At 38.9% G+C, this 27430-nt stretch overlaps 2 protein-coding genes across 2 annotated transcripts in view; both read right to left on the reverse strand.

The window, feature by feature from the left end:
- On the reverse strand, positions 1-6915 carry GPR75 (G protein-coupled receptor 75). Its single transcript, XM_024742010.1, has 2 exons — positions 6715-6915; positions 1-2414 (listed from the first exon to the last, which is right to left on the reverse strand). Exon 2 carries the CDS (start codon positions 2316-2318, stop codon positions 696-698), a length of 1623 nt encoding a protein of 540 aa, XP_024597778.1. The 5' UTR covers positions 2319-2414; positions 6715-6915; the 3' UTR covers positions 1-695.
- A 3135-nt stretch (positions 6916-10050) lies between these two features.
- The window catches only part of PSME4 (proteasome activator subunit 4), a 73875-nt gene continuing 56495 nt past the window's right edge, over positions 10051-27430 (reverse strand). Inside the window, exons 35-46 of the mRNA XM_024742009.1 lie at positions 27127-27279; positions 25144-25248; positions 24506-24597; positions 23498-23629; positions 22916-23124; positions 21049-21134; positions 19046-19174; positions 17855-18010; positions 14794-14962; positions 12927-13060; positions 12063-12201; positions 10051-11585 (exon numbers count right to left, since the gene is read on the reverse strand). Coding sequence (XP_024597777.1) covers positions 12067-12201; positions 12927-13060; positions 14794-14962; positions 17855-18010; positions 19046-19174; positions 21049-21134; positions 22916-23124; positions 23498-23629; positions 24506-24597; positions 25144-25248; positions 27127-27279 — 1500 coding nt within the window. The 3' untranslated portion in view covers positions 10051-11585; positions 12063-12066. The remainder of the gene's footprint in view (positions 11586-12062; positions 12202-12926; positions 13061-14793; positions 14963-17854; positions 18011-19045; positions 19175-21048; positions 21135-22915; positions 23125-23497; positions 23630-24505; positions 24598-25143; positions 25249-27126; positions 27280-27430) is intronic.

Consider the following 27430-nt stretch of genomic DNA (forward strand, 5'->3'; position numbering starts at 1 on the left):
CAGCGAAGTCCCAAACTTCTTTTTAAAAGAACTATACAGCTACTCAGCTGACACAAAATAATGATGTCTACAATTACAAATGGTAATGATCTTAATACCCTATTCTTAGTTGGCTGTCTTATGAAAAGAAAGTAACTAATGCTTGTGTATTTTTGGTAAAAATAGTTATAGATAATACATTTCTGATTTTCTGCTTTAACAATGTGTTATTTATTCCAGTAAGCCTGCAACCAAAAAAAGTACATTGATCCCAATTCAACACTTCAAAGAGTCAAAATTTATAATTCAGTTTATAAAAATAATGCCTCAGTAAAGATGATACCTTCACGTTCTTTAAAAATTCCAGCTCATACTTACTTCAAAGAACCATAACATTGACTCAAATGACCTTAATCAGTCCATTCCCTACTTTAATACAGTAGCATGATCATTCCCTGGCATCTATTTAAAAGTTTCGTACAAAAGATTGGAGCACAGGTCAGGTGTAAAATAATAAACTTCTACATCAACTCTTAAAACGTCAAGAAACTGCAAAGCAAACGAACAGATGCTAATACTTCAGACAAAAGGGAGTCATTAGTGTCAACTGTCTAGGTCTTTAAGTTTTGATGTACCTCTGGTCTCACAGAATTAAAAAAAATCAATTAGTATCAGAAACAAAAACATTTACGTAAGATTCTCTAGCCTCCATGACTCTAAACAGAGGGGACTGGAATCTGCTTGGCTGAAGTGCTATCATACTCTTGCATTAAATCATTAGTGGTGTGATAATGCGTGGCAATATATGAACTGGCAAATCCAAAAGAATTTACTGGCTGTAAGTTATGTGGGATGCTCTCTTCCTGGGACGGGCTGCTGTTATAGATACTGTAGTACGGCTCAATCCGAGTGTTGATGGGGGTTGAGCTGCTCTGACCATAGTGTTGATGTCCAGCAGACATCTTGGGACTGACCACACTTTCCTTCGAATGACTTGGGCCACAGGCCTGGTCCACAAATTTCTTCTGGGGCTTTGGAGACAACATGTAGGCAGAGTTTGTTTCATGATGGGAGGATTTGTTTCTGTTGACTTCGAGGTTTCCCTTTCCCATGGCTCGAAGTCGAGTCTTCTGTTTGCAGCAGAAAAAACCCAGGCCTATGTACTGCAGACACCACAGTACTTTCCTTCTCAGCCCTGCACTGTTCCGAGAATATATAAAAGGGTTTAATCCTGACTTGAAAAATACAAGCGTAAAACCAAACAGTTCAAACTGGTAAAGGATGAAGCTCCCATTGCTGGACAGAACCACCTGCACCAAGGAGATTCCCAGTGGAAGGCAGCACACCAGGACCGACAGCACAATGATCACACAGGTGACCACCGCCTTGGAATCCTTAGCCGTGGAGAGATTGACAGCCGACACCAGCTGGAGCCGGCTGGCCGCGGGGGTTGGCAGCTGGTTGGGACTCTTGGTGTATCCGTGGGTCTGAACGTGCTGCAGTTTATTGTAATTCTGGTTCCTGTAAAGAGCTGGCATGGTACACTGGATAGGATCTCCACCTCCCTTCACAGGGGCCCCCATGAAAGGCTGTGGTCTGGAAGCATCAACTGTGATCACAGGGGGGCACTTTCTGACTTGAGCATTTTTCCGCAGGGTCTGAGCAATCATGATGTAAGACACAGAGACCACAGCAACACAAAAGGTGAAATCGACCACATAGAGAGACAGGATGGCTTTCCCTTCTCGGGCAATCAGACTGGACATGGGAAGGCAGAGGTGGGACTTGCTGGTTTTCAGGGTGGCCAAGGTGGCGAGGGTGAAACTGGTGGCCCAGAGGAGCAGAGTGAGGAGCAAGGTGCAGAGAAAGGAGGCCGTGCGGTTCGGCTGCTTCCCCAACACCATGCGGAGCCGGTGCAGGGCAATCACCGCCACTGTCTTGAGGGACATGATGATGAAGCCGGAGCTGGTGAGGTGGAAGGTGAAGCAGAAAGCATCTGGTATGCCGCTGGCTGAACTGAAGAACAACACGAAGGTGAACATGGGGGCCGTCACGCCACAAATGAAAAGGTCACAGAAGGACAGGTTCAGGACCATGAAATCAAAGTTGGTTCTGAATTTCCTGAAGGCCGGATCAAAGAAGGACAAGAAGACAATGAAGTTGCCGTAAGAGCCCAGGCAGAAGATGATTGCGAGCAGAAAGGTACAGCTCACCAAGGTGGCCGTGTGGATGAGGTCCTGGAGGTCTTCCTGGACAGCAGTGCTGTTTTCTCCCTGGGAGTGAGGCACATGTAGCAGGGTAGTGTTGGGAGCATCCTGAGGGAGGTCTGTTGAGTTCATCTTCAGAGAGAGATGACTTCCTTCTGTGTGAAGGGAGTCAGGGCCTCAACTCACAGATGAGCGATATTTGACAAAAGAGGCCCAAGGCAGAAAAGCCTGTGCACAAAAATGCATACCCAGAAACAGAAAGGAATTAATGGAGAAAGAAGAGTGACCTCATGATCTTTTACAAAAGCACTAGACTTTTTCAGCTCTGACCCAGTGCCTAGAAAGCATTTCTCCTTGCAAAGCCCCACACAGGAAAGACACAAAGACCTCAAAATACATTCATCCAGCTGATTTCAGGTTTTATGACACAGTGGTTTTCAAACTAGGTTAAGCATCATCTGGAGAGTGGGTTAAACAAAAAACAGATTCCTGGGCCTCACCCCTTGAGACTGTGATTGAAGGATGGGTGTGCAGATGTTACCTTAGGAAACTCTGCAGTGCCAGACACTGTGAAGACACGAGAACACGATCTCTCCACGAAAGAGATCACAATCTAGTTGGAGGAGATCAACCTATGAAATTGCAGCCAAATGCGGCAAATCAGCTGATGGCAGCACACTGTGGGAGGAAAAGAAGGGGGACATAATCCAGCCCCGGGTGAAGGCTGAGAGAGGGTAAAGCAGCTCTCGATAAGGAGGAGCTAGTTGGGTGGAAGGCGAGGGGCAGGGAGTGGGGGACAGACAGCCTGGGAGAAGGGGAGTAGGTCTTTGCAGCAGAAGGACTGAGGCAAGAAACAGCACGTGCTGTGCTTGATGCATAAGCGAGAGGCTACTTTTGGAGTGTATACTGTGGCCTTTTACATAACCCCCACACGTCACTAACAAATCCGACTCCTCTTCCTAGGAAGAATCCTTTATTTTCCGTTATTTATATTTTCTTCTCCCTATTTGTGATTTTTTGGCCAACTCCGCACTCTCCTTTGGAAAAGAACTTTGTGTACGACTATATTTGAGAGGAAAAAAATGGAAGTAATGAAGGGTGTCAGAATCATATGAGATTTACAAGGGGCGAAGCACCACTTTGCAAACTCTATATAAATGTGAGTTATCATTATTCCAGCAGGAATATCCTCGTGGAGAAGCAGGAGGCATGCACCCATTCATGCATGCATTCACCCAGTTTATATCTACCGTGTGCATACTCTCCTCCAGCTTTACGCTAGGTACCGTGGGTACAAAGATGAATAAGACACAGCCTCTACTTTTAAAGAAAAACTTCTTTCTCTTCTTGGTCCTTTACTTTCTTAACATTTTTTTTTTCCATTTTGCAATGAGATTTAAAATACACTCACATAATGTTCTGTTGTCCCAAATCCCAAAGCCCTGTGTGGCCTGGTGCCCATCCCGCTCCCAAAGATGCTTCCAGTGGTACAGCTTAAGTTGTTCCTTGGAGACTGGTGCAATGCTCTTGGCAACCAAAAATAACTTGCTTTAACCCAGTATTTTAGGCATAACCAGTGGTACTGGGGAGGTCCATGGGTGATGTTCAGAGTATTTAACCACCAGCTCAAGCTGAGTCCCAGAGGCCTCCAGCTGTCCTAGGATTAACACTTTAGTTGCTGAATCATGGGGTACAGAGGAAGGGGCCTGGTTAGTGAGGTATTACTGGTGCCTCCAAGCAGGAGCTATGGACCACCCAATACAGAAGTCACCCAGCATTCAATAATAGGTACAGCTGTGCCGGTGAGTATCAGACAAATTTCAGTCCTGGGGAGATCCATAAAACTAACTGGTGTCCTTCATGAAGGAAGAAGATAACCTCTTCTACATTCTAATGGTCAAAAGTGCAGATCATAACAATATAATGAATTTCTCCACTGATAAGTAGGACCAACTTTTCTGTACTTTCCTGATATAAAAGAGATAGAAAAAATAATCCTGACCTTTTGTTTCTTGATGATTAGAATTTAAAAATAATAATAATGGATAGCTTATTATTTTCACTTAAAAGAGTATGTGCCTGTTTCTGAACCCTTTTTGATACCTGTGTAGTGAAAAAAAAACCTTTTACTGTTAATTTTTTAATTGTTAATTGGAGGATTGGGGTTAACTGATGGAAAAAAGAAGTAGAAGAGAAAATCCAATTTGTGGAAGCAAGAAGAGCAGAAAGGTGATACTACTGTTTATAGCAAATTCCCCTGACCCCGAAGAGAGAAGCAGAAATTTGGCTTGGGGAAATTAGAATGATGAAGAGTCTGGAATTAGGATGCTAAGAAAAATATCGAGTAAGTGGGTAATAAAAATGAAGCGGATGATGGAAGTTATGAAGACCCCAGGCTGGAAGGAATTGGGAAAGGGGAAAATGGAATGATGAGGCACCAACATTAGTCAAAGATAAGAGGCAGAAGGAAAAAAAAAGGATTTGGAGGAGTTGAGGGGCAACTTTCACTTTCTCTCCAATTACAATTGCTTCAATAAACTTAAATTTTTTCAATACATTAAAAAATAAAGTAGAATTCTCGGTCAGGAATATAATGATCAGTCTTATCATTAGTATGTTCACTTTACTAAGTGCTTGTGATGTGCCAGGCACTGCTCTCAGTGCTCCACACTATTAATATATTGAATCGTCAAAACCACCCTGAGATAGTATAACTTACCTCTATTTTACAGATGAGGAAACTGAGTCAGAGAGCGAGAGAGCACCTATCTTAAAGGGGTACAGTATGGATTTGAACCTAAGCAGTTGCTCTCTAAAGGCAGCACTCCACCACCAAGCTAAACAGAATAGCAAAGCAATCAAGGCAGGGAGTCCCAGGTCAGAAGACAGTTACAGCAGCTATAATTTACTGGGTGGTTATTATATGCCAGGCACTTCTACTAGAAGCTTTACATAGGTTATCAAACTTTATTTCATTCTCATTATAATCCTATGAAGTAGGTATTGCAATCCCTTCCCAACTCAAAGTTCCTGGAGCCCAAAATTTGAATACAGACACACACACACACACACACACACACACACACACACACACATACTTCCATGTACCTTTTTGGCAAGGTTGAAAAATTATGGTTCTGGTATAAAGTAACTATAAATCATTCTGATTTGAGATAATTAGAAAAAAAAAGGAAGGAATCAGAGGCTGGGAAGAGAAAAGGGAGAAAAAGCAGAAGACAGAAGTAAAGGTTTGGGCAGAGAAACTTTAGAAGCAGTAAGGAAATGGAGGGAAAGTAAACCCAGGCCTTAGGTACTAACTTCTGAGACTTTAAGAAAGAGGAGGCTGAGATGACAATTTGGGGAAAAGCTATGATAGAAGAACTATAAAACTCACTTATTTGGGGGAGGGAGGCGGTAAATGAATACCTATCTGCTACTTACTCCTAAATATTAAATAAAGGTTACCAACATTCTTTTCAATGCAAGCGTACAAGTTACTCTTTATCTCTGGGACCATAAACAAGTTCTGGAAGAAGATGTAATTAATAAAATCAGAGAAATTTTAAGTTGGAACACCAGTCTTAAGAAGAAAACATATTAAGCACAATAAGAAGGAATGAATTCATATCATATGCATCTTATTACAACTAAGAAGGAGAGAGCCTAAAGTAAGCAAGAAATAATAAGTGAAAATTGTTCAGCAATTTCTCATTAGGATGTGTGTGAAGAGCCTCTTGATAATCTAGTGTGCTGTCTTAATATTTTAGTACATATTAAAACATTTTATATGAGCTTTTACAAGTCAACTCATGACCTGGATTCTTCCAACTCTTGTTTTCTCATTATATCCTCAGTTCCTCGAGGGCAGGCATTCTCAGTCTAACCAACCCTCACAAGAAAACAAGGTTCTGTACTATTATTATTATTATTCCCACTGTATTTGTATTGATCAGGAAAACATCAGGGAAGTTAGATGACTTGTCCAAGGTCACTAAGATTCAAGCCAGATTTATCTGATTTCAGAGGCCATGCTCTTTCTCCCCAGTGGAACTACCTTTCGAAGCCCAGAGCAGCTGATAGGGTCGGGTCTGTCAGTGGATGAGGGAGAGGGGAGGCTGTGGAGCACCTCCAGTGTGAGGATGTTGTGGGAGACTTCTGGGAGGGCACAGCGACCCAGACCAGGGACTTGAGATGGGTAGGGGCTCCCCTGGCTGGGGAAGGTTATGGTAAGGAGGGCCTAGGTCGGTCCAGGGAAGCTTGTAAAAGATGCAGCAGAGGGTTGGTGAGGTGGGGAGGGCTCAGGCAGGGCATGGGCGGCGGGGGAGGGGTTCCACGGGCCCCGCGGAGCCGGGGAACCGACAGGGCAGGCGCGAGATGGTTTCCCCTTAGGCCGCGCCAGGAGCGCCGGTGCACGGCGGCCGGGCCTGGACCTGTGCGGCCGCCTCCTCGCTCACCCGGCGGCTTCTCAGGGCCCGGCCCTCCCGGTCCCCGCGGGGTCGTCCTCCTCCAGGGGCCCGTCGTCTCTCACCTGCCCGGTGGCCGCAGCGCCGCCCCTCCTCCATATCGCAGCTCGGACCCCAGCTCCGCCCGCCGCCCGGGAGGATGCAGGGCTAGAGACATCATCGCCATCGCCGCCGCCTCCGCGCATCCCGGGAGCCGCGGCAAGCGGAGGCGCAGTCACGGAGACGCCGAGGGCGCCGCCCCCCACCCCCACGCCGGACACTCCGGCTCGGCGCCCCGCCTGCCCCCGCGCCCTCGACGACTCGCGGGCCTCCCGTTGCCCCGGGGCCCGACCGCTCCCGCCGCCCCGACCTCCGTCCTCCGCGCCGCGCGAGGTCTCAGGAGCGCCGTTTTGCCGCTCGGGCAGTGGCGGCTCCCCGAGGCTGTTACGAGCTGACATACCGAGGAAGAGGGGGAGCGGACTGGGTGGAGAGGAGGGCAAAGGTGGGGGCACCGACGGACAGAGCGCGACCCATGGGGACCTTGACCCTTAGAGGGTGGAGACCGTGGACAGCGAGGCGTGGCCTGGCTTCACGTCGGTCTTGGCGGGATCTGGGGGCTTCCCAGGCTTCTGGTCGGCCCGCCACCCACCTCTCCCCATTCCTGGCGCTTCCTAGTCCGCCTTCCTAGCTCCTCTCTACGCTGTAGCTAATACTTTTTCTCCTAGATTAAACTGGCGTTGTCGTCCAGTTTGGTACTTTGAGACACAGAATCTGTAAATCAAGTCATTGCAACAGACTTTAAATCAAACCAACTATAAGGTAATTTTTTCTCCTCTCAGCTCTCTGAAAATATTAATAAATTTATTGAGGGAACTCAGCAAAGGGCATAACTACTAGGAAACAAATGCAAAGAGCACAGAAACTACCCATGCAAATGAAATAACCAAGCCAAGAAATCATCGACGTTACTCAATGCTGTGTTCAATGTAAATCAACTTGAAAAGCAATGGTGCAATGCATGCCGCTAATTTTAGCAAGCAAGGACACAAACCAAAAAATTTACCAGCCTCTCATTCTAAAGCGCACAGTATGTCCAAAATAATGAACTCATAAAAGCGGGTTTTAGTCTCAAGAGTTATCAAGTAGCATTCCCAAGTATGTTTGTTACTCTGGGGACAAAAGAAAGCCAGTTAAACTCTTTACTACTTCAGTGTCCCAACCTGGGTAACTAGGATCTTACTACTTTTCTGACCTTCTCAGAGGGTACCACTTGGAAACACAGAGTGCTATTTGAGTGTTCTTTCCTTCACCGAGTGCCAGAAAACCAGAACGTTCCATTCAAGTGAAGTACTTAGGACACTGCTATTGAAACACCTATTTTGGCCGATAGTTCCATCTTCTAAAACAGAACAGTTCAGCACCAACAAGTACCAAATAATTGGATTTACGCATATATTTTTCCCAGCCACCCCCACCACTCTGCTTTCATCAAGAGAAAATCAAGAGGGCTGGATAATTTATTATGAGGTAGATACCCAGTCCAGGTGTTGACTATGCTATCAGAATTTAGAAATAACTTCAAAAAAAAATTTCACAAGTTGTAAAGGATTCTAGAGAGCTAGAAGAGGAAATCTGGAACCATCCAAGTTCCAGAACTAGTAAGCACGATCAACAAGACGAAAGCTACTATGATCACGTCTACAAAAAGTACCAGCAGTGTGTCAAATTGGAAAGAACACTGGTTTAGTAGTCACAAAATGGCAATCTACAAATAAACAAGCAGGGCTGACTTGAAGTATGTTAAGATATGAATAGGCTGTCAATTGGCAGGGAAACCAACGTTCTAATACACACTATCATTGACAATGCAAATTGACACATGCACTTTGAGGAAAGAACATGACAGCCAGTAAAATGCTTAGATTCATGACCTAAAAATCTCACTCCTTGGAATTTATCCTAAGGAACTACCTGAATAAAAGAAACAAGTTTTAAGTATGAAGGGATGAAAATGTTCACTGCAGTGTGATCTATAGTAGAGAAAACTGAAAACCTTGATGTTCAACAATGAGGGAATACCCAAAACAGTGACAGTAACAAGACAAATGGCCCTTGGCCGCAAAAACAACTACAAAGTCTGTAGAAAGTTTTTTTCCAGTAAGACAAAATTCCTCACTGGTTTTCTCTGGCCCCATTACTAATCATTAGCATTAAGAAAACAGGTAGGTAAAATTTCCTCCCAAATTTTGCAACACAATTTGCAAATTCTTTTTTAAAGGATTCATTCAGAAACTAAAGATTATTTATTGGCTCATACAACATTAAAGATACAGGCTTTCTCCTCCCCTTACTTCCTACCACTCCCCCCCTCCACCCATCCCCACCTGAAACCTGCCTTAGCTCAGTCTTCCAGGCCCAATCAGCAGTGACTTCTAAACACTGGTCTGCCTACACACACCACCCCCCAAACCCATAACACTTGCGTTCCCTTAACACTGTTCCTGCTAGCGTTCTCCATTCTTTTGAATGCAACATCCATTTAAGAATTTAGACAATAGTGGCCATTCATCCCTTTTCTCTCCCTCCTCCTTTTCATTCTTGAGGCCCCCGATAGAAAATTTAGGAATTAAATAATTCACAATATAACCAGTTAGGGTATCAAAGTAATAAGTAATAACTTCTAAGCCTGGTATCAGAATCACATTGGGCATGTGATTAAGGTGCCCCACTTTTAGGCCTAGAGTGGGCCTTAGGAGTCGTCACCAGTGGTTCTCAATCCTGGCTGCACAACTGAGGCATTTATGGAGCTTTTAAAAGACTTTTAAAGCTTTTAAAAGACGTTGATGCCTGAGTCCCAACCACAGAAATTCTGACTGAGGAACACAGTGGGTGCCCAGTATCTTATATTTTTTAAATTCCCCACTTTAGGAACCTTGCCTATGGCAGTGTATGTTCATACAGCTTGGCTATGAAAAATTGAAGTGGTCAACACAACATGAAACCTCACTGCTCAAACTGTGGTTTCAGGACCAGGCATCAATATCATGAGCTGGGGGCATGAACTAAAATTCACATTCTAGGCCCATCAATTTGAGAATCAATCATTTAGACCAGTGTTGTCCAACAGAACTTTCTGTGATGATGAAAACATTCACCTGCCTATTTAACAGGGTAACCACTAGCCAAAAGTAGCTAATGAGAACTTGAAATGTGGCTATTGAGACTGAGGAATTTTTTATTTAATTTAAATGTAAATAGTCACACATGGCTATGACCTATTGTGCTGGACAGGTCTGATCTAGATAATTCACTCTGGTCTGAGGGCATGAATTTACGGACCCAGATCTATGAATGCAAGAGGAATCCATGAGGGTCACTGGCTACAGAACTGTCTTCTCCTTGTAATGAAGACAAAAGCCAGGTGTTAAAAACAATCCATTTATTGGGTTTTAAACTAGTTACACAATTGAAATAATCAGTTTGGCACTACACTATACAGGGATTACGCCTGTGTATGCTGACACTTAAATACTGTACCAGGACCTCTGCTGTGCTTAGGTCTGTATCGAGTCATTCAGCAAGTAGATACTAAAAAATATACCGTAGTGTTCCTTTAAGGAAGACTGTACAGGGCGGGCTGCAAGATGACATTCACCAACTTGTGAATTACTTGAACCTAGAAGATACCTTGAGTTCTATAAACTGGTCATAGGCAAACATGTGGTGTTCGCATTTAGAGATGCGCACAAAAAGTTACATAAAAGTTCAGACATTCTAACGATAAATAAACTCAAAAAACCCACACCTCAGCTTTTGTAACATGAAAAGATAAAGAAAATAATTTAAAAACACAAAAAAAATGGCATTCAATTGGTACAAAAGCCAAAAAAATCACTATAATAAAGAGCTATATGTGTATCTTTACAAATTAATTACACAATGGTGTTGTGTAAGAGGTTGCATCTGTACAAAGTCTTGCCAATGCTATCTCTACAGTTTATACAGTGTTTTACATCTATGTAACACTTATTAAACAAGTCAAATAAATATTAAGACTTATTAGTCTCAACGATTCTGCAGGCAAAAAAAAAGAAAAAAAGGAAAAGGAAAAAAATTAAAAAGAGAAAAAAAATTACAGAATTTCCACAAACACAGCAGACTTCCATTAGTCAAGTGTAACAGTTTTCAAAGAGGGTCAAACAATATTTGCAAAGAATACAGGTAAAAATCAACCAGTCAGGGTTTTTATTGTTGTTGCTGTTTATTTGCAAAATCACACATTGTATACATATATATCAATCAAAAATTTATTCACCAAACCCCTAGTTTTTCAGCAACTGCTCTTCTATTCAGCACCAAAAACTCCAGTCTGTGGGAAACACGTGGACACAGACTTCACTTCTGTGTCTTGGTCAAGCAATCCATCAGGTCCTTGGCTGGGTTCAAGACTTGCCCTCTTTTCCTTCCCTCTTCATGGCTCTCCAGACCCAAGGCTCTCAAGGCTTCAGATTTATGGCCCACAGGCCTACTACCATCTAAACCCACGGCCATTTGGAAAGAATTCAAAATATGAGATGAAGGAAATGACAGGATCTGTTATTACAGATGGGCCTTCTCCATTCCAAGTAAACTGTTTCGTAATGAGTTCCTAGACTCTGTCTGGTCTTGGATGCCATGATCATACTGGGTAATTATCTCTAGTCTGAGACATTATAGCTTTGTCTGATGCCTCAAAGAAAAAGTGATTAATATTCCAGAAATACTTCTGGACAAGTTAGGAAATCAAATGGCAGCTGAGAACCTGTGGAACGCAGACTAATGAGACCAAACACAGAAACCACCAAAATGATGAGAGCTCAACAGTGGCAGGGTTTTAAAACCTGCAGAAAGCCACCACAGATGGTACCTGAGGATCTGGAATTTTTGATGAAAAGAGCTCGAAGTGAGGACTACTCATCTGTATCAAGGAGGAAAAAAATTTCAGTTAGACAACAGGACATCCAACTCTAAGAGCCCAGTAAATGAAATCTTCATTCATCCTATCTCAGTAGAAAGGTTTCTGGGTCCTCCCTCTTTAATACAGAATGGATGATAAATACTTAAGAATCCAGATGAAATGTTTTCACAACTGTAGAACCTAGAATCCCTACGACAACCCAAAATGGCCAGGCCCCACTCAGGAGGCAATTAAGAGTAAGATCTCTTTTCTTTTATCTAACCATAAGCCCACTCATGTATAAAGGCCCAAAAGCAGTCACATCAATTCTCTGCTTAATACCTAAAGCAGAGAAGAAAGGATAAAATGCTCTGGGAACTTAACTTCCACTGGCCATAGTAAAAGTCATGAAAGAAAAAACTTAGAAATACCCGCTTCTCAGTTATCAAACCAATGACATTTGAGGATGTCAGACTTCTTTAAACTTTGCTGCCTCACCTTTCTATGCATAATAGCAGGGTGACACGAGGAGATCGGTGAGAACAAGCAGCTGGTCATCAGTGAATTGCTGTTTGTGTTCTTGCCAGTTGTCATGGTGCGTCCTTCGGAAATTGGATAAGGTCTTTTTTACAGTCATCTGTAGAGTAGGCAACCCACATACATTTTATTTTCACCTCTCCAGGGTTATATTTAGGATACCTTTAGCTAAATAACAATCCTTCTAGACTTCAGATCTTACACTTCACCAAGAGCTACAAAACCAATAAGCCAATCTTACGTCAAAAAGCCACCAAGCTTACTTCTTTAGAATTAGTACCAGCTGCAATTTAGGACAAGCGACCAGAACTCGCACCACATTATTAAACCAGTTTCAATATATACTTACATCTATTTATCTTGAAAAGGACCAGGACCAGTCCTATATGCAAAAGGACCTTGAAAAGGACAAGGTCATTGGTCTTCCAAGTTGTTTAATGTAGGAACACAGGTGTTCACTAAATAATACCATCACATTTTCCTGTTTAATATGAGCTCCCAGTTATATACTTCCTAGATATAAAATGCTAGTGAAATAGAAGCATAAAATTTATTCTGACAACACTGACAACACCTTACTTCCACTGGAGTTGGAGGGACAGAAGCTATGGTAATTTCCTTGTTACCAAAATATCTCAAATATACAGGCAGCAGGGTCTCTGCAAGATTTTAATAATTATTGATGAGTAACTTGGGTCTGGCAGAGGTAGGAGTAGTAGCTTTATCAAAGCAGAAGATCCAGAGTATAGAGATTAGTATAAATGGTTTCTTACAAAATATCACTGATAATATATGTGCAAAGAAACTAACAAGGGAGAATTTTACCTCAATAGGCTGAGGATCATTCAGGTGTGCACTGAGATTCATAAGGAGCTGGGGCATCCAGGTGGGAACATCGTAAGGACTAGAAAGAACACATGCACCAAGTCCCAGCACCCCGGCATGGCGTTTGACCAACTCTGCAAAGAAAACAGCAATATATGTGCAAATATTTACAGGACTCTATTGCACTTGCTACAGTGAAATAAATTAGTTTTCGATCATGCTAGTTGTTTCCAATGTTTGAATTTCTGCATTTAAAAATGACTGTATGCACACATATCAAAAACAAGATTTTAAGGCTAAACTAAAAACATCCTATAGCCATCCCTCAATGACAGCATAATTATATTTAGGTCCAGAAATGTGTCATGTATTTGGTAAAACTGACATAGTAATGGCTTTTTCTGAGCAATTCATATCATACTTGAAAGTGCAATCCCTGATCCTAAAAAAATCACCAGTCAAAATTAGATCCCACTTTTCTGGATGTGACCACCTCCTACAGAATGCATCAATTCATTAAGTAAACACAGCGTGAATGTGGAATGTCTGTATTCCGCAAAACAGAACTGCTATGTGTCTGTATTCTACAGGGCCTCTATTCTTCCGTTTTAGGGACAGAAGTTACATTAAAGTGCTTTCAAATTCTCATTGTTTTTTAATAAAGATGTGTGCATGTATGTGTTTGTAAGTCTATTATATGTGTATACATGAAACGCCGTGGATAGGGAGTTGAAATTAAGAAAAAGGGAATTTGTAGTAGTTATAAACAATGCCATTTGGTTATAACAAAAACCTAAAACTACTTTGGTACTTCATTATTAAAAACACAGTTTTCAAGCAAAAAAACTAGAATATATACTGGTATTTTATTGGAAATTGCTATTAGGTAACTATATGACGTAATCAAAACCCTGGTAGACACAGAGAACAGACTTGTGGTTGTGGGGCAGAGGGGTGGGCAGGAAGGACTGGGAGTGTGGGGTCAGCAGAGGCAAACTATTAAATACAAGATGGATAAACAGCAAGGTCCTACCGTAGAGCACAGGGAACTATACTCAGTACCCTGTGACAAACCAGAATGGGAAAGAACATGAAAAAGAATGTATACATGTATAACAGTCACTATGCCGTATAGAAATTAACACAACACTGTAAATCAACTATACTTCAATGAAATTAAAAACAAAATTAAAACCTTGCTATAATCAGTATTTAAGAGCTTCATATTCCAAGCATCTTCTGCAAATTCAGTCAGCTTCCCACTTACTAATAGTCTATGTTTTCCATTCTTGTGACTATTTGTAGATAACAGTGGCAAGATTGGATGCTTCTTTGCAATCACATTTAAATTTCTCTTTAAACATGACACAGTCATCAGATCTCATTCTCTTGTTTACCTTCATGCTCAATTAGAGTGGAAGCTCCTGTAGAATAATGAGTGCTCTCATCCTCTATCAAACGCCTAGGGAAGTAATGATTTTCCTCTCTCCAAATGAAAGCAAGGCTTGTTTTGTTTAGTTTTTTTCTCTTAGTACATTTACACATAAGTTATAAATTCTAAAAACAAATATTTTAGATCCTCCAAAATAATTCTGGATACCTCTCTTTATAAAGAGATTTCAGGTGGGTGGGTACTGGCTTGATTTACTACAATAGTTGTATGCAGCCGTGTACACATTCCTTTGTACCTCTCTCAATTTCAGCTTTTACACCCCAGGTCTTGCCTTCCATATGCAAAGCTTCTCAAAAGCAGGGTCAGCTATTCCCGGTACCTAGCATAGACCTAGGCACATACAAGCATTCGATAAATATTTGTTGAGTTAAGCCTGGTTAATTCCCAAAAGGTGTTTTCCATCAGTCTTGTTACCTGCAGAAGGAATCGTATTCGGATCTCCTATAAAACCAGGGTCTCGTTTCCTTTTCTTCGGTAGTTTTGTTTTGCAAAGTTGCTCAAAATGAATCTGCATAGGACTGTCCATGGTAAGGAAGTTACACTGTAACAGACCACTTAAGGTGGTAGCAGCCATTTCTCGAACCTATAGAAGACAATCACTTCCATTAGAGCCAAGATCCTAAGCCTGGAGAGGTGAAGAGAGTGGTAAGGGAACTGGGGTGGGGATTTTCCCTGATATTTGTATACAAATTGTGTAAATGCTCTTTTACAGTCTCTTAATAGAGATTTCATCAGATTCTCAAAGGGTCTGTGGCCTCAAGATGGATGAGTCACTACACCAGGTTCACAGAAAGTTTAATGGTTAACCATGCTATACAAAATTAAATTTCTCCATACATTAATTATTTTCTCACTGACTGATAGTTCTTATCTGGGATGTAACTGTAAAAGCAGTGCCAGAGCCTAACATTAAAATAAAATTTTCCTAGACTCTACATCTCTTAAAACAACTGCTGTTGTTGTTTTCACTGGTAATATACAGGATAATTTCTATAATTGGCATACATAGTAGAGATTTATATCCATTTTAACTCATGAATTTCACAGGCTGTTGTCAGACTATAAATACAGTTTATAGAAGTACTAAATGAAGAGTGTTTAACAGTCCATTTCAAATTGAAATGGGAACTCAAGTTTTGGGAAGACAAAAAAGCTGTAAAAAGTTATCTCAAATATATCACAAAAATTTCTGCTAAATAGTCGTAAGGAAAGGCAATAATAATTCGAAAAAAAAACACTCAAATGCTTTGCTACTTATTCATTCAAAAGACTTTTTCTTAAATTTTTCAATGTGACAGTTTGGGGGTTCTTAACATATTCTTTGCTACTTTTATTACATTATTATATGAAATACATTATAAAATGTTTTATTACTTCATACTTGGTTGCATTACTTCCTTTCATACCATGATTTATTTTTATACTCAACTACCGACTAGAATGCTTTCAACTTCTCACTACTATGCTACAAAACACTTAATTTATATAATTTTTCCATATTGCAATGTATTTTCTTAGGACATGGCTAATTCTAAGAATTGGGCTTACTAAATTTCAATGTATCTCCAATTTAGTACTATTAATTTTGTGGCTACTGGTTGCTTTTCAAAAAGCCAGTGCTAACATATACTATGATACAAAACTAATGGGAATACTAGGTTTTAACTTACCAACACTGGTTATTATTATTACACATTTTTGTCTTTGGTGGGTGGAGGACATGAAACTAAGAGTCTCATTGTTTTAAGTTTGTATTTCTCTGGTCATTAAGAGAGGTTTGACTTTTGTTTACTGCTTATATTGTTTTCACCCATACATGTATGATACCACCACCACCATCTACTCCTCAAGGTCTTAATGGTCTTATGTTTTTCTCTAGTTTGATGCTTGACCAATTAAACTGATGAGTTTCTAATATTCTTGTGGTCAGATTTGTCCATCTCTGGATCTGTGAAATCTATTGACTTAAATACTTAGAATGTCATTCTCGGCTCACAGTTCACATAAATATCCAAATTCATTTCTCCTACTTTCTCTAAGTAAAAAGTATGTGTTGGGGTGGGGGTGGGAGTGTATCTACACTATATCTGGAATACACTTCAGTGTGAGATGTTCTCATCTATTTTTTTTTCTCCAAACTGCTATCAAATTACCCAAACACCTCTAACTGAATTGTTCTCTTTCCCAGTAGTGGCATCTACTTTTGTGATATTTTGTTCCAAGGGTCAGTCTGTACATGTCTATAATAATTAACTTCACAAGGTAAGCAAAAAAGGTATTTAGCTTTTTATCTATAAAAAATTTCCCAACATTTCTAAAAATTTTCCTTTAAATCTAATAAAGTTTTCTTTAAACATTTCTCATTTAGGTTACCACAAAGTTTTTTTTCCCCAATATTATCATGAATACTTCAGGCTAATTATTACTGATATTCAGTACCACATGTTTTAAAACTGATAGTTTTAATAAATGTCATGCCTATGTTTATAGTAACAGCTAAGTTTAAGCCTACTACATGGAATAAAATACAAGAATAATCTATAAAAATGTTCTAAAACAAGGTCCAGAAAACAGTCGGTTTAGCTATAATATTTAAAGGTAGGAAACACTGACTTTTGAGATTTCCACCTTTCCATTTCCATTCCTTTAAGTTTAATGAAGAAAAAATAAGAATAGTCTAAAAAAAATTTACAGATAGCTGCAAATATTTTAATCAAAGGCTGTCAGAGTTATAACCACTGGGTGAGTACCCTAGGAACTGGACATATCTGCTCCCAGAACACAAGAAAGCTGGAATGCAGAATGCATAGATTCATAAGGGAGGTGGAGAAATTTCCATTCCCAGTTTCCTAGGGATACAAATCTATTTTCAGTGCTCTCAAATAAAATACAGATAATTACTGGGAGTGCTCCACTATATGGAAAACCTATAAAGTCCATAAAATAAAATAAGCAAACATTTCACAAAATTTTCAATTACATTTTCTTTACCTAAGGCCAATTTAGACAGTTATATCTTATTTAATGCTACTTCAGCAAAAAAGCTGACTTTAATTTCTCTACCAAGGAAAATAAAAAGGGACAGCAATCTTATCTTAAATCTACTGAATAATAGCACCTATGTGTAGATTTTCATTCTCTTGAAACTGCTCTCATACACATTCCTATTAGCCCTTTAAAAATCAGTAAGGTAAGTAGAGTATTATCACCTGCAATTTCATAGATTAAGAAAATTTTGGTTCATAAATGTTATCTGCCCAATTGCAAAGAGAAGCCAGAACAAGAACGTGTCCAATGTTTGTTTCCATCTGTACTACAGGAAATGATTGGGGTATCAAAACTAATCACATAGGGCTATGTTAAAATTAAAGTTACTTTTACTTTACATATCAGTGTGTAAATACTTCTTAAAAGAGGTGCCATAATGCTTTCTTTAAATTTATTAAATTTCGGTTTGCTATAACCTAAATTTTACCTCTAGCTGTTCATCCTCCAAAAGACTTATAACCAGCCACCTGATGTCTTTAACTGCATCTTCATTGTTTAGGAAAATAAAGAGGTTATAAAATACCATGGTCTGGAGGTAGGTCAGTACTGTATATCTAGCATGCCAAGAACTGCTTCTTGCTGTCTGTGGATGAGAAATTAGTAGAAATAATGAAAACAGTGCTGACAAGAACATGAGATGACAGTGAAATGACAAATAATATATACTTCCAATATAACTCTACTTTTACAGGTATAGCTAGAGCAAGCTCATCTTATACTTCCTTCTAAACAAAAGGTTGTACAAGCTATTTCAGGTAAAAGTTAGTTATTCTGAATGTATGAATGAATGGTTGAGAGTAAAGGGAAAGGAACACAGATAAAAGTCAATTTTAGAAGAATTATTTATAATTAATTACTCTTAAATCCTCCAACGCCTGCACATTATTTTATTTTACTTTTGATAGTAGCTGGTAGGGTAATGAAAGCAAACAAAATTGAGAACTACTAAATTCTACTGCAAAAAAATACCATTTGAGGCTGTTAAAAAATATCTTTCAGGGGAAACCATGGGAACATGTCCATTTTTTATATTATATAACACATGTGTAACCTACATAAAGCTGAGCACATAGTACACTAAAAATACAGCCACAGGACTTCCCTGGTGGTCCAGTGGTTAAGACTCCATGCTTCCACTGCAGGAGGCGCAGATTCAATCCCTGGTCGGGGGACTAAGATCCCACAGATCCCACATGCTTTGTGGCACGGCCAAAAATAAATTAAATAAATAAATAAAAATGCAGTCAGAAAATATATACTCACTTAGGTCTTTCTACCACAGATCAGAAAATACAAGTGAATAAAATAAAGGGGAAATGGTAAAAGAGAATGCCCACCCCCTCCCTCATAAGCACTTTGTATCCAAGGTGCTTCAATAATTAGCTCTTTATGTATATAGAAAATTTAGGGTTGAGTGACCTGCCCAGTGTCAAAGAAGTCGGTGGCAGAGCCAGGTACAGATTCTAAATCTGTTTCTTTGGTCAACATATGTCTCCTCTCAAACTAAAAGAAGATTCAAAATGAATGCAAGTATCAGGTGTTGTGTGTACCTCAGCTGACTTTGTGAAATTCTTAGAATTGTAAGCCAAAGATATAAGTGTTTGATATACACTCTTACTTGTTTTAGCACCCGAAGTACCAAAGGCACTTGATGAGGGTAAAGCAACCCCTGAGACATTAGTGATAAACATAACTTTGCATCTCTTTTCAGTTCATCATAGCTATTGTCATTTTCCACTGGGGCAATCTAGAGAACAACAAAAAAAAAACCAAAGACATAAAGTGAAAAACAGCCAATAAGTACAAAGGCATCCTTACATAAAAGAAATTACATTTTTAATTTTAACAAGTTCTACAGAAAAATCCAAACATACAGAAAAATCCAAACATACACAAAACTAGAGAATAGTATAATGAATCCCCATGAATCAATCACTTCTTCAACAATGACAAATTCATGGCTAATCCTTTCATTTTTTGCTACCCTGTAGTTCCCCATCCCCCAATTAAATTATTTGAAGCAAATCCCAGACATATTTCATCCATAAATATTTTATTTTCGGGAATTCCCTGGCAGTCCAGTTGTTAGGGCTCTGTGCTTCCAGTGTAGGGGGCACAGGTTCAGCCCCTGGTCAGGGAACTAAGATCCCACAAGCCACACAGCATGCCCCCCGCCAAAAAAAGTTATTTTTATCTCTGAAAGATAAAATCTCTTATTTTAAAAACCTGTAATGACATCATACATAAAAATTCATTACAGTTAAAATATATTCAGTAGTGCTCACATTTCCCCAACTATTTGATGCCTGCATATACCAGATCCCACTTACCATGAAGGCCTAAAGGAGATTCTCAACCTCAATATTTGTATATTCAGGTTAACTGTTAGGCCCGTCACTAGCAAATTATGCAGTACAGCAATCTAATGATACACATTTTTCTGCAAATTTCAAGTGGATTCAAATAAATCATCCTATCAACCTCATTCTCATATACTATTTGCTTTCTGATTTTTTTCTGAGTGAAGAAAAAGGGTGGAACTCCAGCTATCCCAACATTCATTGCACATTACCCATTTACGAACATATGAGACCATGTTCCATACCACTGTGTATGTGGTAGTGGAAAAAAGTTTAAGTACCACTGCCCTAAAGACAAACCATATCTACACCAAGGACCTACAAGTAACAAAGACCTATCTATACACTAATGGCTACTGTCCACTTTTATATCCCAAAAGATCCCAAAGGTATCCATGGGTATCAGGCCCTACAGAGCACTTTAAGAAGTATTTTAGTAGTGAATCCTTTGAAAATTTCCGTAAGTGTTATCTTTTTGAAATTTCCTAAAGACAAAATACACCATGGCAGATGAAAAGTTTAGCATGCCATTTGCAAATAAACAGTAACAAGGGCCCTCCATCTTAAATAATAACTGTATTGACCAATAATTGTCAAGTAGTGGTGATGTTTGTGCCAAGCCTTCCCAATTTGCAATAAGACCAGACTGTTTTCCTAACCACAACCAACCACAGCCATCACTACCAGCTATAATTTTGGAAACTACTATATAATCTTAGTTTACTAGCTTTATCCACTGACTGGAGAGATGAATAATTAAAACCACCTCAGGTTATATCTTGCACCAAATAATACTTCAATATGATTACCAGACACAAGTTATTTCCTGCAAATATTTGTTAGAACCAACTATATATAGTGGCCATTTAGCAATGTAAAATAAATACAATATACTGAACATTTTGATTTTCAAATTTATTATACATTGAATTAAAAAGTCAGAAATAGCTATATTCAAAAATGTCATTGTGGCTTTTTATTTTTAAAGCTATCAGTATTTTCCTAAACTATTACTTGAAAACTGGCTCTCACTGAAACAATGTTCTGTCTTTAGACTTTTCATGTAACCGTCAAGAACCTACTCTTACCTAGTATTAGAAAGATTATTTCAACAAATATTTAACCACTAACACCTAATGATTTTCCTGTGACTATTCTACCTTTCAGAGATGAAAACAAATCATACACAGTCTGAAAACCTATCAACCATCTGATGATAATTATAAAGGGGATGCATTTTTAATTTCAGACATAAACGTACCTTAAAAAACAAAGGTAGAAGCTGAAGTTGTTCAGTGACTGCTGTAGAGAAGGATCTTCCCGCACTTGCCATCAGCCATTTCAATACTTTATGGAAACAAACACAAAGAGTAAGTCTTTGCTATCCAGTTAGAGACTACAAAGTAGAGGGATTCTATGCTAGTATCAGCCACTCTGATAGCTCTTCAATGTAAAGAAAGAGGTCTGTGTTACTTCACAAATTAGATCAGCAGTGTGACAGGATCCATAACAAATGGTATCAACTAATCTAGGGGACTGAAGCCACCCTCAAAGAATGAATCAGCAAATTATTAATGGTCTACAAACACTCACACAAAGTAAAAATTAAAACTAGCCTTCAAAAATCCTAACAAAGCAAAACTGATGACTAAGTTAGTTGTTTATACTTAGAATCCTTGAAAAAGTTTTAGATATACAAACAACAGGGAACCCCCAATAATCAAGACAATTTTGAAAAAGAAAAGTTGGAGGACTCACAATTCCAGATTTCAAAACTTAATACAAAGCTATAGTAATCAAAACAGTGTGGTACTGACATAAGAACAGACATAGAGACCAACTGAATAGGCCAGAGAGCACAGAAATAAATGCTCACACATATGGCCAGTCAATTTTCAACAAGAGTGCCAAGACTATTCAATGAAAAAAACGACAGTCTTTTTAACCAACGATGCTGGGAAACTGGGTATCACAAGCAAAAGAAAGAAGCTGGATCCTTATCTTATATCATAGACAAAAATTACCTCAAAGTAGACTGAAGACTGAAATGTAAGTGCTAAATCTATAAAACTCTTAGAAGAAAACTTAAGGGACAAACTTCATGACACTGGATTTGGCAACAATTTCTTAGACATGACACCAAAAGCAAAGGCAACAAAAGAAAGAAGAGGTAAATCAGACTTCATTAAAATTAAAACTTTTGTGCATCAAAGGACACTATCAAGAGAGTCAAAATGGGAGAAAATATTTGCAAATCATTTTCAGATAAGGGACTGATATCCAGAATATAGAAAGAACTACAACTCAACGACAACAAAACAACCTAATTCAAAAATGGGCAAAGAACTTGACATTTCTCCAGAGAAGAAACAAAAATGGAAAATAAGCCAATGAAAAGATTTTCAACCACTAGTCATAAGGGAAATGCAAATTAAAACCACAAGATACCTTCTTCACACCTATAAGGAGAGCTACAGTCATAAAAGGTGTTGGCAAAAATGTGGAAAAGTTGGAACCCCTCTGCACTGCTGGTTGGAATGTAAAATGGTGCGGCCACTGTGGAAAATAGCTTGGTGGCTTCTCAAAAAATTAAACATAGAATTACCACATGGTCTAGCAATTCTGCTTTCAATACCCAAAAGAATTGAAAGCAGAGACTCAAACATACTTCAACATTAATACTCATAGAAATATTATTCACAATACTCAAAAGGTGTAAACAACCTGAATGTCCATGAACAGATGAATGGATAAACACTGAAAACATTACACAAAGTGAAAAAAGCCAGACATAAAAGGACAAATATTGTATGATTCTCCTTATATGAGATACCTAGAATAGGCAAATTACAGAGACAAAGTAGAATGGTGGTTGCCAGGGGCTGAGGGAGGGGAGAATGAGGAGTTATTGTTTAAGGTACAGAATTTCCATTTTGCAAGATGAAAAGAGTATAAAGATGGATGAAAGTGATGGCTATATAACAATGTAAATATATTTGATGCCACTCAGCTATAAATTTTATATTATGTACATTTTACCATAATAAAAAGGGGAGGGGGGAGAAGTCAATAGGATAATCTAAAATATCTGTTTTTAGAGGGAGTTTCTACTAAGTTTAGCCACTCACTAGTTTTTAAGAGTTTAATGCCCTGGGTTCGTTCATCTTCTTCACCAATTCCATTTTCTTCCATAACATGGTTCTGAATTTCTTCATCTACATCCATGAGGGGTTTCAATTTATCTAGAATTCGAGCAGTAAACTCAGGGACACGAGGGGATGCTGTTGGTGCAGTGTTTGGCAAAGAAACATCTATCATGAATATATAGGTCAGCACACTGTAAAATAAAATACATATAATAAGAAGAGATCCCACATTATCAATAAAACTAAGGTTCAAAAGTATGACCCAACCAAAGTAAATTTTCCCAAGACAATCCCTAGAGAGGGTCTTGTGCCTGTGCACACAATTCTGAGGTATTAAAAACTACAGTGTGGCGACTACTCCCCACTGGCTTGTGAGCACACTACCATTCTATTTTACATTCAGAGACTCTTGTCTAATGTCCCACAATACAATATAAAACAAAATCTGAAGAAGAGGATATCATGAAACTCAACAGTAACATAACCAGTATGTAGTACTAGACATTAAAATTGGATAGAAAGAACTCAAGAGGTATACCACACCACAGAGAAAATAATACCTACCTCCCTATTCTTTCCCTGACATTTTTGTAAACCTGGGTGAGTTTGGGTTCCAAGTACTTCAGCAGTCTATGCAATAGCTCAGGTACTCTCCACTCCTGCTGGGCAAGGCCACCTTGTAAGACATAGAGTCGGCTAAAAGTAAAGCACAGTAGAGTTGTGTTAGTGCCCCTCTCTGCCTTTACATGTTTTTTTTTTCTTTCTGTGGCATGTGGGATCTTAGTTCCCTGACAAGGGATCAAACCCGTGTCCCCTGCAGTGGAAGTGCAGTCTTAACCACTGGACTGCCAGGGAAGTCCTGCTTTTACATGTTGACAGTATAGATTAATGATGTTTGTATTCCACTTAAAATTGTTTCATTTCCAAACTAACAATTTAGAATAGCACCTTTAGGAAGATTTTATTAATTTTTCTACATCATTTTCTCTGTATCTCATTTCATATCCACTGCTATAAAATCAAAGGAAACAGTGACTTTAGAATACTCATTGAGTTAATTTCTAAGCATCATAAGTTTCCTCACTAATTAATAATAATAATAAAAAAATTATTCTTCTTGTTACAGGATTATCTAGATTTTGTTCTCTTGTTCAGTAATTTTTGCAGCTCCTTATGCCCAAGTATATTTTTCCTTAAAAGGATTACTATCTTCTTTCCTAATAGGAAACAGTGAAAAATTAGAACATGTGATAAAGAAGTTAGTAATACTGTCATGGTACAAAAAAGCAGTCCTGAGATAAAAGATGTGACAGCAGAGTAGGCTGGACCTACTTTACGTTTGAATTGCTCAGGCTGCCTCCAATTCTCCTACTTGTTCTCAATTGAGAAATAACTGTATTTAGAATCATATGTTGTATTGAATTGAATTATGGTCATCTCCCAGAAGACAGTGTTACATTATGTAGCCTTTAGGAGTACAGACATTTCACTTCTACTTATACATAAAGAACAAAGATGTTATCTTTTGTTGTAAAATCTTTTGTTAACCTCATAAGCTTCCTTCTTATTTACCATGCATCTACAAAGGATCCTCCTTCACCACTCAGTGGTGATTCCAACAGCAGCTCAAAAAGCCAGTGAAGTTTCCGGGGATCTCTGCTTTCCTGTGTTGAAAAGATAAAGCAGCAGCAATTAAAACAGAGGTCATACAATTTTTCAAATAAATCAGACATCATTATTTTAGAAATATAAATAAATGTAAGTATAGAGGAAGAAAATCAAACTAAAACTCATAGGCAAGTCAAATCCAAATGTATTCTTATAGCTCATGTTAGAAAGACTAACAGTGAGAAAATTGTTAGCTAAATGGACTCTCTTAAATCAAAGTATAACTGCCCTGGACATAAAAGGTGTCAAAAATAATACCTATAACCTTGTATCATCTGGCTTTTACTGTATGTAAGTTACACTTCTAGATATAGGATTTGACTTGTCATTTAATCTAAAAATGCAATTACCATGGCAGAGAAGGTATAAGAATCACTTAAGAGTTATCACTCAAGGCTTATGTAAAAAGCTAAACAGAACCATCTCCAGTCATGTAAGATGATAAAATTTCAGGATTCAAGAGGTATAATGAGATTTTACACATTTTGAGACATGGTATGAAACAGTTTGAATAGATCAGTGAGACACAAAAATGAACTTACACAGGACGTTGCTATACAAGTTCCCCAGTCATTATAAGTTTCTACTGTAATGTTGGACAATGCTGTTCGAAGCAGAGGACACAAAAGCTCCGAAAGCTTCTCCACCTACTCAAAACAAAATACACAGGAAAAAGTTAATGATATTCAGAACATTTTTCTTCAACTATCCTTTTCTGCAAACACACACATACAAATACACAACCTGATACTTCCTTTATTTCTTAGAAGACCCAAATAATCCAAGAAAGTAACTTCACCATGTTATCATGATACATATCCAGGTAACAAGGCCATCTTTTTCCAAAAAAATAAAACAAAAATCAGAAAAGAGGAGACACTTTATATGGTTTCTTACAAAATCTCTCATACTGTTAAAAAGTTCTCTCTTTAAATGTTGGACTGACCTAGTACACTGGGCTGAAACAAAACCTCAATCATCTCTGTATTTTGCATGCTTATGGAGGTCACTTGATTGAATCCCAATATAGGAAGCAATGACTTTTCAATACAATTTAGTATTAGCCTGAAGTATAACCTTTAAATTCCAAGTTTGGATGACTATAAATAGCATTTTAAAAGTGTTCAGTTATACAGAGACTGTGAATATATATATATGTGTCTAAACACTAAACTGCTTCTCACAGTTTAGTGAGAACACAAATCACCTTGAGATCCTGATAAAACGCAGATTCTGATTCATTAGATCAGGGTGGGACCTGGGATCCTACTTTTCTAATAAGCTCCCAAGTGATGCCCAAGCTGCAAGTCCATGGACTATACTTTAGTCAAAAGGACCTATGTAGGACAAATGGGGAGAGAGGGCTTGGGATAAAATTTCCAGTGGTAGCACTAGGCACTGAATACAAAGAAAAAAACAAGCTATATCTTAAATAACTTATACGGAAAGGAGACGTGTTCTAGAAATGAGGTAACTCAAAAATGACAGAGACAGGATGACAAGGATATGTATGGACACGTTTAAATAAAATTGTTTCATATGTGAGCAGGAAAATGGCAATATTACAAACTAACGAATACTTTACATGATTCGAATATGTATAACTAAATTAATATATTAAAAAGTGTTGATAATCCTCCTAAAAAGTATGTGTAATTAAGTTTACCAGAAACAATATTTGCATCTTTTCTTTGAAAAATGGCAGCCTACCTTTTACTCAGGCATTCTGGACATTTTACCAGGTTATTTTCAGTCTAGTGCATCTTGCTAAGAAACTAACCTTAGGGTGGATATGTAAAACTTAATCTTACAATTAAAAAGACGGATACTCAAAACAAGGCTGTCAAACTCAAACCATCTACGAGACCAAATGAGTAATGTAAATTAGCACAGAGGCTAAGAGAAAAGATTTAATGAGAGGCTAGAGAGTGCCTCAGGAAGGGAGAAACCCACGCACAGCCCCAGCCAACTGATACAGTGCAGCAATGCGGGGCCAGTACTCCACAATCTTCCCACTTCTCAAGAGAAACGAAAATCCTTTTTACAGGATGGAAAATAATTCAGATTTTAAAAGACATTCAATGCCACCTACAGACCACGACTTTGTGACCTATACTCAAAAGCAATATAAAGTTAAACATTTCATATTTTAGGTGTTAACATCTTTTTCTTTTTTTAAAAGATGTGTGTGCCCTCAACGCAGCCGTGAATATGTTCTGATAAACACACAACCTGCTGTCCACCTTAGAGCTCACAGCACCACGAGCTAATCCCATGGAGACGAGATAAGCAGGTAGGACCACTGTCCGCCCCGCCGCTGCCCCCATCAGCTGCCTGCCCGGCCACCTGTCGCCTTGCTCCTCCTGAGGACCGCCAGCCCGAGGTGGCACCGGAATACTGGCAGAGGGACAGTGGTGGTGGAGGCTGAGGGACTGAGCTAGGTGTTAATACCTAACGCGTTGGGAATTGTTGCATAAATGCATAATACAGCTTTAAGAGGGAAGGCACTGTACAAATGACATTACCTTTTCAAATGTCCAATGTTTAGAGCCTCTGATTAAACCAGCTATAATTTCTGCAACACATCGCTGCGTGCTCTCATGTGAATCTGAAACCAAACGTTCTAAATGGGGCTTCAGAACTGGCAGGAAGGCATCATCAAAATTTCTGAATATACCCTACGCAAATAAAAATAAGAAAGTTCTTTAGTACTCAAACGAATAGCATCTCCAGTATCACATGCTTATATTTGTTTGCTGTTATTACTACTGTGCTTAAAAAACTCCATATTCTCCCCTATAGAACTTAACTGTTTTAACAATATCTATA

This window comes from Neophocaena asiaeorientalis, unplaced genomic scaffold (genome assembly GCF_003031525.2).
Source record: "Neophocaena asiaeorientalis asiaeorientalis breed wild unplaced genomic scaffold, Neophocaena_asiaeorientalis_V1.1 scaffold932, whole genome shotgun sequence".
Lineage (NCBI taxonomy): Eukaryota > Metazoa > Chordata > Mammalia > Artiodactyla > Phocoenidae > Neophocaena > Neophocaena asiaeorientalis.